The sequence below is a fragment of the Echinops telfairi genome, unplaced genomic scaffold (assembly GCF_000313985.2).
Source record: "Echinops telfairi isolate 266 unplaced genomic scaffold, ASM31398v2 ScPeMD7_31;HRSCAF=116, whole genome shotgun sequence".
Lineage (NCBI taxonomy): Eukaryota > Metazoa > Chordata > Mammalia > Afrosoricida > Tenrecidae > Echinops > Echinops telfairi.
The window spans coordinates 27750636-27760147 of record NW_022103928.1 but is presented as its reverse complement, the minus strand read 5'-3'; the positions used below and the strand labels follow the sequence as shown (position 1 = coordinate 27760147).

The window sequence follows — 9512 nt, the reverse complement described above, 5'->3', positions numbered from 1 at the left end:
AGGAGTTCTCTGCTAATTCTGGGCTTCTTCCCTCTCCATATGAAGTTGGTAATCAGTTTTTCCATTTCTTTGAAGAAAGATGAGGGTAATTGTATCAGGATTGCATTAAACTTATATAGTGCCTTGGGCAGAACGGACATCTTTACTATATTGAGTCTTCTAATCCACGAGCATGGGATAGTCTTCCATTTGTTGAGGTCACTCTTGGTTTCTTGTAATAGTGTTCTGTAGTTTTCCTCATGTATATCTTTTGTTCTCTTAGTCAGGTATATCCCTAGGTATTTCAATTTTTGCTTGGCTATTGTGATGGGCACCACCTTTTTGAACTCCTCTTCTGTGGTCTTATCCGATGTGTATACCAGTCCAATGGACTTCTGTTTGTTGATCTTGTATTCTGCCTCTCTGCCAAACTCCTCTATTGCTTCCAGTACTCCCCTTGTGGAGCTTTTGGGATTTCCATATATAAAATCATATCATCTGCAAATAAACATAGTTTCACCTCTTCCTTCCCCAGACAAATACCTTTGATGTCCTTTCTTTGCCTTATGCTGTTAAAACTAAAACCTCCAGTATGATGTTAAATAGGAGTGGGGACTAGGGACATCCTTGTCTGGTCCCCTTTTTCAGTGGGATTGTGTTAGTCTTTTCTCCCTTGACTGTTGGTTTTTCATATATAGCTTGTATTGTCTTGAGGAATTTTCCTTCCATTCCTATCTTCTCAAGTGTCTTAAACTGGAATTGGTGTTGAATGTTGTCGAATGCTTTTTTACATCTATCAATATTATCATGTGGTTCTTATAGTTTTCCATGTCAATGTGGCGAATGATACTAATGGTCTTTCGTATGTTAAACCATCCCTGCTTCTCTGGTATGAATCCCACTAGGTCATGGTGAATTATTTGTTTGTTTTATATACTTTTGTATTCTATTGGCCAGTATTTTGTTGAAGATTTTTGCATTGATGTTCATTAGGGATATTTGTCTATAGTTCTCGATTCTTGTGGGATCTTTGCCCGGATTTGGTATCAGAGTTATACTAACTTCATAGAAGGAGTTCAGAAGTTTGCCGTCTTTTTCTATGTTCTGGAAGAGTTTGTGTAGAATTGGTATTAGTTCTTCCCTAAATGCATGGTAGAATTCTGTGAAGCCATCTGGTCCAGGGAATTTTTTGTTGGTAATCCCTTTGTAACCTTGTCTATTTCTTCTGTTGCTATCGGTCTGTTGAGTTTCTTGACATCCTTTGGGGATAGTCTAGGGAGGGATTTTTTTTCCCAAGAATTTGTCTGTCTTCCGAGTTCTTGAATTCATTATGGTATAATCCTTCATAGTACTGTGTAATTATCCTTTTGATTTCATTAGGGTATGTTGTAATGTACCCTCTTTCATCCCTCATTCTTACCTTTGAAATTTGTTCCCTCCTCTCTTTGATTAGGATTGCCAGCGGTCTGTCAATTTTGTTTATCTTTTCAAAGGACCAACTGTTAACAGCATTAATTTTTTCCAGTTTTCTTATTTTCCTCTCCTGAATCTCAGCCCTGATTATTATTATTTCTTTTCTTTTGCTATTAGTGGGATTTTCCTGCTGACTCTGCTCTAGTTGTTGTAAATTTTGTGCCAACATATCAATCATGAGTCTCTCTTCCTTTTTTAGGTGTGCATGTACTGCTTTGAAACTTCCTCTGATAACTGCCTTTGCTGTATCCCATAAGTCGTGTTCTCATTCTTATTGGTTCCTAGAAATTTCCTAATTACATCTCTGATCCATGCCAGTACGCATTCCTTTTGCAATAGAGAGTTATTCATCTTCCAATTGTGTGCTCTTGTTTTCTTCCTCTTCCTTTTGTTGATTTCCAGCCTTGTGGCACAGTGGTCAGAGAGAGAGGTCTGTATGATATCAATGTGCTTAAATTTATGTAGACTCGCCTTATGCCCCAGCATGTGACCTATCTTCAAATATGTGCCATGCCAGGGGCTTGAAAAGAATGTGAATTTCTTTGTATTTGGATGAAAAGCTCTGTCAATATCAGGTCAAGTTGTCTAATTGTAGTGTTTAGATGTCTAGCTTCCTTGTTGAGTTTCTTTCCCTGTGATCTATCTTTCTCAGAGAGCGGTGTGTTGAAGTCACCCACTATAATTGTTGAGGCTGTGATTTCTTTTTTCATCTTTTGTAGTGTGTGGTTGACATATTCAGTGGGTCTGTCATTCGGGGAGTATATGTTTACAATGCTTAGTGGTTCTTTGTCTTCCATTCCCTTGAGCATTATATAGTGTCCCTCCATATCTCTTTTTATGGCTTGCACTTTGAGGTCAGTTTTATCTGAGATTAGGATCGCAGCCCCTGCTCTTTTTGAATTGCTGTTTGCTTGGCATGCCTTTCTCCAGCCTTTGATTCTAAGCCTATTTTTGTCTGTAGCTTTGAGATGTATCTCCTGTAGGCAGCAGATTGAGGGGTTGTGTTTTCTAAGTCAGTCTGCTAGTCTCAGTCTTTTAATGCCTGCGTTCAGTCCATTGATATTTAGGTTATTATCTCCATCTGCGAATTCTGTGATGTCATCTTATGCCTTTTGTGTTGGGTGTTTTCCTACCTTCCTTTCTTATTAGTGCATGTGTGTGCGCGCGCGCACGCGTTATCTTGGGGCTGTTTTCTCTTTGTTGCCCTCTGGGTGAGGTTGTTCTATGTAGCAATCTCTTATTTATGTTCAGTGAGTGTTGTTCTTCTGCCCACTGTGGGTTGGCAAGGATCTTTTTTAGGCCTGAGTTTCTTCTAATGTATTGTTTGAGTTTTTCCTTGTCGGGAAAGACTTACTTCTCCTTCTTGATAGATAGTTTGGCTGGCTAGAGTATTCTTGGGTTTGTGTTATTTTCCTTCAATTTTTGGAATATGTTACTCCACTCTCCTCTTCTTCATAGTTTCTCCAGATAGGTCTAAGCATATGCTTATTTGGGAACCTTTATATGTGATTGCTTGTTTTTCCCTAGCTGCTCTCATGATTTTCTCCTTTTCCTCAAAGTTGGATAGTGTAACTATTTTTTGCCTTGGTGACGTCTTCTTGGGATTCAGTCTAGCTGGTGTTCTTTCAGCCTCCTGAATGGTTGCCTGGTTTTCATTCATTAAGCTGAGCAAGTTTTCCTCCAAGAATTCTCTCACTATTGTTGCAAATGACTTCTTTGCTGTGTCTTCCTCCGGTAATCAATTATTCTGATGTTGTTCCTCTTCATACCATCAGTCATAACTCTTAGGTTTTCTTTAGTGTCTCTAATGATCATATTAGATTTTTGTTCGTGTTTATTAAAATCTGCTTGGCTGTCCTCCAAGTCACTGATGCGGTTCTCTGCTTCCTCCAGTGGATTCTTGAGGTCCATGAGTCTGATACTAGTTTTTGTTATCTCCTCCCTAAGCTCTTGTATTTCCCTATGGTGTATGGACTTTATCTCCTCTATCATTTCATCCTTTTTCTGTATTGTTTCCCTTATATCCTGTATGACTAAAAGCAGCATTCTTAAAATTTCTTTATGTGCCAGATCAATGTCTGCTTCTTTTGTGCACATCATTAGGTTCAGGACATCTTCTGCCATTGCCTTTTGTTTCACCTGTTTTCTCGTTGAGGTTATTGGGGCTAATTGCTGTTTGCTTTGAGTTGTTTTAGAGGAGCCAGGTGCCATTTTCCAGGGAGTAGAAGAGCACTGTCTCTGTCTGAGACTTGTAGGAATGCTTCTTCAAACTGCCTACAGCTAATTTCATTATGGAATAAGCCTACCACTTTATCCTCCTGGGGCTTCACTCTCAAGGGGAGTGCCACAGAAGGTTGGTGGGTTGCCTGCTTTGGTGTAGAACACCGAGAATGGTGGGCAGAATTGCCCTGGTCAGGTAGGTCACTGCAGAGGTTGGGCAGAGGTTCCTGCAGCAGCTTGGAACATTGGCGAATGTTGGCCAAGCTACCTTAGGCCGTGTAATGCACTAAGGTAGGCGGGAAAAGTTCCCTCAGTCAAGTGGGCCCACAGAGGAAAAATAGGAGCTCCCCCAGCCACACGCACAGGAATTCCCCGGTAAGACATTGAGCAGAATATCCCCTGGTGGAGCCCGTGGGCTTTCCCCAGCCTCGGGCTATGCTGCACAGGGTGGAGCTCACCTCACTGGGTAGGGAGCAAGCGTAAATTCCCTAGGCTAAGGGGAGTGGTTTGAAAGTCGGCAGTGGTGTGTGAGAGAACAGGGAAGAGACAGAGGGGAAAAAATAATCTAAGCCCGCTGAGACCGTGGGGGGATAGAGGAAAGAAAGGGAAACAAAAGTAACAATAAAGCTGAGCTGCAGTCCCTGCCAGTGCGCTGCAAGGGTTTAATCCCTGCTCCAAGGTGGCAGCAGTGTTGAGATAACCCCCCTGCACTGTCTCCAAATGGTCCCATCTCTGGCCAAGACAGTGGCATGGCTAAGGTCAAACCCTAGTCGGCCTCCACTGTGGTAAGCCAAAAGCTCCCAGCCCCTCAAAACCTTATGGGTCTGTGCCTACTTATCTTTATGATGCTCCTCCTATGAGCCAGCAGTGTTAAATTTCCCTCTTAGTAACTCTCCTGCGCTGATTTGTGCAGAGTCCCTCTGGTATGTGTCACTCAGTCGCCATCTTCCTGGAAGTCCCCCAAAGACTTTATTCTGTTAGGTGGTAATAGCAGAGAATCCCAGATGGAATCATGTGTCACCACTGCCTCAGTCACAAAAAAACAACTTACTTTGTGTCAGCTCTGTGCTACTCTTGGCAGAACGGGAGCTGAGGTTTGCAAACCTAGTTGTAAAGGGCTGGGGTAGGATGAGGCAGTTCACCTGTGACCTCTTCCTGTTAGATTTTTTTGTGTACTGAGAGCATTGAGATGATACTGGCAGTTACATAACCAATCTGAGCTTGATTTTTTTCCATCCTGACCTCAAAGCTTGTAGAGTCATCTTAGGCATCGTGCTGAATGAACGGGCTGGGCTGCTGGCATCCAGGTGGCCGTTGGCATGTGACACCATAGCACCAGTTACTTACTTTGCTGTACCTCCGTTAAAACCAGGGTCTGCCTGTCCTTTTGATGAACTGTGTCTTCTCCTCCTTGCAGGCCGTCACTATGGGGCTGTCAGTTGTGAGGGTTGCAAAGGTTTCTTCAAAAGGAGCGTGAGGAAAAATCTGACCTACAGCTGCAGAAGCAACCAGGACTGCATCATCAATAAACACCATCGGAACCGTTGTCAGTTTTGCCGGCTGAAAAAATGCTTAGAGATGGGCATGAAAATGGAATGTGAGTAAGATTATTAAAATTCATAGTGAGTCAACAGGGAGGGAAGAAAATGAGCAAGAGTCTATTAAAGTGAAGGTTCTGTATCTTTTCACTGAAGTATTGAAGAGAAACCATCTCTTCACCATTCATTCTGTTTGCCCTCTGGGTCCTTAGGAGGCTCAGAGTCAGTAGAGGTTGGTAAGTTCCTGTGGTGTGTGGAAAGCGCTATTCCAAGTCAATTTTGAGGAAAGCCCAATGGCGTGGTATGAATACAGGCTTTAGAATAAAGTCATGTCAGAGCACTGCCACTTAAGAGCTCTGAGGCTTTAAGAATACATCACCTTTTTCAGCCTCCATGCCCTCATATGTGAAACAGAATCCCCTCCCTCACCCAGACTGTGGATTAAGTGAGCCTATGCTTATTCAATGTTTTCTTAGCCCCTGCATTCAATAGATGCTTATAAAACCAAAACTTACTGCCACTGAGTTAATTCTGCCTCATAGTGACTCTGAAGGTCAAAGTAGACCTGCCCTGTGGGTTTCCGAGACTGTAAGCTTTATGGAAACAGACTGCTACATCTTTCATTAATGGAATGGCTTGTGGATTTGAACCACCCATTTGGTTTGCAGTCAAGCGCTTTATTGCATGACTAGAGCTCCTTTTTGCTTATCACAGGCACCCAGAAAATTATCACCATCACCACTCACCCAGTCCCATTAGGGAGGCAGAAAGAAGTACTGAGGTAAATTGTGCTTGCTATGGTAGGAATTTGCCCCTGGATTGATTCTGTTTAAGAAGCCTGGTGCCTAAGTGGTTTACATGTTGGAGCACTAACTGAAAAGTTAGCAGTTTAAGACCACCAGCTACTATGAGGGAACAAGATGAGACTGTCTATTCTCATAAAGATTTACAGCCTCTGAAACTCAAAAGGCTACTTCCACTCTGTTCGGTAGGCGTGCCGTGAGTTGGAGTCAACTTGATGGGATTGGGCTTTGTTTCTGTGTAAAAGACATGTTCTACATGCCCCTCACTCTTTTGTAGAAGTATTTACTAGAGAGTATAAGTCTGGAGCTCCCAAACCTCCATGGCAGTTGCAAAGCCCTCTGTGCAGCTGGAGTTCTGGAGGGAGAACTATTTCCCTGAGTGTGTGACGGCCAAATAAGGTCTTGCTCCCTGGGCCCTTTGGCTTCCGTAGCCAGAATATTTGGGATTAAGAATTCCAAAAGCATATCCTTATCTGCAAGGACCAGTTAGCATTTGGGTCTGCTTCTCACCTAGTGGTAGAAACTAAATAACCAGGATCCAAGACAGGAAATAGAGAGAAATCCACTAAGTTTGGGCTGTGTAGAAAAACAGAGGTTGGTGGAAGAAGGCACACTGGGCCTTCCAGCATGGAAAAAGTCAGGGGTGCTTGACCAAGCCTGGTTATCTGGAGCCTGGAGCCATAGGCTCCTGCTAAAGGTGTGGCTCTTTGCTCATCTCCTGCATGATTCCATAGGAAGGCTGGACACCAGAACAGATATGTTAGTGTTTTAGGAAACGAAACCCTGCAAAATTCACCCAGGAAACAAATGCAAATGTGTTTGCTCTTTGAAAACTTAAAAAGTATCAACCTGATTTCTGCCCAGTGTGGTTTTGTTTTCTTTTGCTTTTTTAATTACTCAGCATGTTGTTTTTTCTGGCCTACATTGATAAGTTGTTATATTTTTCAAGAGTGAAATTTTTATTTAGAATATTGATGTGGAATTAGTCTTTTCGAAACACAGCTGTACAAATTCAAGACTCAACTGGATTTCAATTTGGTTAGCAGGATGTCTGAATTCTAGTCTCTGGGGCTTATCCCTTATTCCTTTCTTTATAGCATCTTTGCTTTCTGTCTGGCTTGCAGACTTGTGTTTATACCAGATTTCTGAAAGATTGCTAGTGTGCTATAAAAGTGACACCCATTAGACAATTTGCAGACACTGTGATTTCAGGCTTCCATTTGGAAATGAGAATGGTTCCTCTACAATGCATGGCATGGACAGACTTTTTGTTCAGGCTCTCTAGCAGAAAATGAGGCATTTCCATACCTGTATGGGGAGCAAGAAGTGAAAATTCAGAGGGCTCAATGTGGGCCTCCTCCATCGTTGTGCAATTGCCCTGCTGTAGTTTCTGATTACAACACCTGATATCCTGAGCTCTTCTTTGTTAACTTCTCATTTCATATGCCACTGTTTGAGCTTGGACCTTTCTCTGCTTTGCTAAGGAAGTCCACCATGAAAACCAAGCTGAACTAGTCTAGCACCAGAGCTTAGCATCCCTTCAGTAATGACTAGTCTAAGACCTCTTACTTTACCATGAAGGGTCCAGTTTTTATTAATTTGACTTTTTTCCGTACACCTGAAAATTTATGTTGTAATTTAAGCTGTACAGAGTGAACGGAAGCCCTTTGATGTACAGCGGGAGAAACCAAGCAATTGTGCTGCTTCAACTGAGAAAATCTATATCCGGAAGGACTTGAGAAGCCCTCTGATAGCCACCCCTACGTTTGTGGCAGACAAAGATGGAGCAAGGTCAGTACTGTGGCTTCACAAAAGGCTAGGTAGCATCAGGAGCAGCCCTCCGAGCTGATTGGAGGAGACACAGATTTTCCTTGGAAAGGAATCTTTTCTGGCTCCCTGCCCACCGGCCACAGCCTTATTTTGCTGCCTCCCCCTTGCTGGAGCTCTTCCAGTCACACCTCTGGATAGGTCTGAAGAGGGCCCAAGTCACCTCCTGCTAGTTTAGGCATCATTTAATGTATAGGAAAATGTCTGTTCCATCATTCAAAATACTGCTTTTGGGGGGGGCAGTACAGACGATAGACATAAATCCCAGGTGAAGTCCTAGATCATCTGAACTGCAGAAAAGATATTTTTTTATATTCTCTTTAATGTAATCACTTGATTTAATTTAAAAGGAACAGAAAGAGGACAAACAAGAAATCCCGAAGTTATCTGGAGAATGGGAGTTTTGGTGGGTACCTTGTTAATCTAAAACTTAAGCCAACTCTGTTGGTAGCACTGCTGCCATAGTCTCCAGTCAGTCTGGAAAACTGGTGGCTGTGCATTTATCTGTTGGATGCTACATCAGACCCACAGATTGGACTTATTTGCACGTCTCCATGCAGAGAAGAGAATGTTACTCAGTCACTTCGAGAATGCATCTAGCTAGAGTTTTCATACTATTCAGACACTGGTGTGCACTGGAATGGTTAGAGAAGTACAGTGCAGTCTCGCTGTGCATAAATGTTGGAAGCTACTCTGGGTTTCTTTATGTCTTAAATAGACAGACTGGTCTTCTTGATCCAGGGATGCTTGTGAACATCCAACAGCCTTTGATACGTGAGGACGGCACAGTTCTGCTGGCCACGGACTCCAAGGTGATGCTCTGTACCTCTGCCCTCCCCTCCTCCACAATGCTGACGGTGTGTTGCTGCTTTCACTATGAGCGCCCATCCTTCTCTCAGGCTGGCAACAACCAAATGAGAAGCCTGAGCTCTGTCTGCTTGCTTTTGTTGTAGCACAGCCTTCTGTGATGTGTTTGCAGAATGTGGATGGCTTTGCAGAAACGTCAGTCAGAGCTACCTCAACATAGTCATAACACCTCAGAGGTTAGAGTTCCATTTAGTGAAGGTTCAATGTTCTGTTCTGTTGAGGTGTTTCCCCCTGGCACACACACTGTTTGAAGAAGTGGGAGCTGTCCCCAAGAAGGCCTTTTCAAAGGCCCTCAGTTCCTTTTTATTAGATGATATTCAGAAAGAAATCCAACCAGGCTTCTAATAATTCTAAAACTTGCAGGAGTAAGTCAGTCATAGTGGTTGTAACTTGTGGGCAGTGATGCTGGTTCATCTGAAAGAGCGAGAAAGGCTAACTCCTATGAAGATAACAAGAAAAGAGTTTTGCCAAGCCAAAGGACTCCACTGTTCTCTATGATATCCGGCTGCAAAACTGATGGCCTTTGTTTTTCTAGTTTTAATCTTCCTGAAGTGAAGCGTCTAGCTTCTACTTTGAAAAAAGTACTGCCAGCTTTTGAACCAGAGCTAAGAGGCAGGGTTGTTTCTCATCCTGTCTCATGCACACCCAGGAAGGACTGCCCTCTTTTGGAAAGAAAAGACCCTTGGCTGGCACAGAAACCTGCCCATTCGTCCCTGGACTGGGCTCGGAATTGCTTGTCCTTTGTACTTTGTTAATGTGTAGGACTGTGCTGTGTGTCCCATCGAGCTCGCTGTTCATCACCCTG

General features: G+C 43.0%; 1 protein-coding gene across 2 annotated transcripts in view; it reads left to right on the top strand.

Moving 5' to 3' along the window:
* Positions 1-9512, top strand: part of NR2C2 (nuclear receptor subfamily 2 group C member 2) — a 56398-nt gene that overhangs the window by 27898 nt on the left and 18988 nt on the right. For both annotated transcript variants that reach the window (XM_045289851.1, XM_045289850.1), the window contains exons 4-6: positions 5090-5269; positions 7657-7804; positions 8559-8652. In XM_045289851.1, the coding sequence (XP_045145786.1) occupies positions 5090-5269; positions 7657-7804; positions 8559-8652 (422 nt within the window). The remainder of the gene's footprint in view (positions 1-5089; positions 5270-7656; positions 7805-8558; positions 8653-9512) is intronic.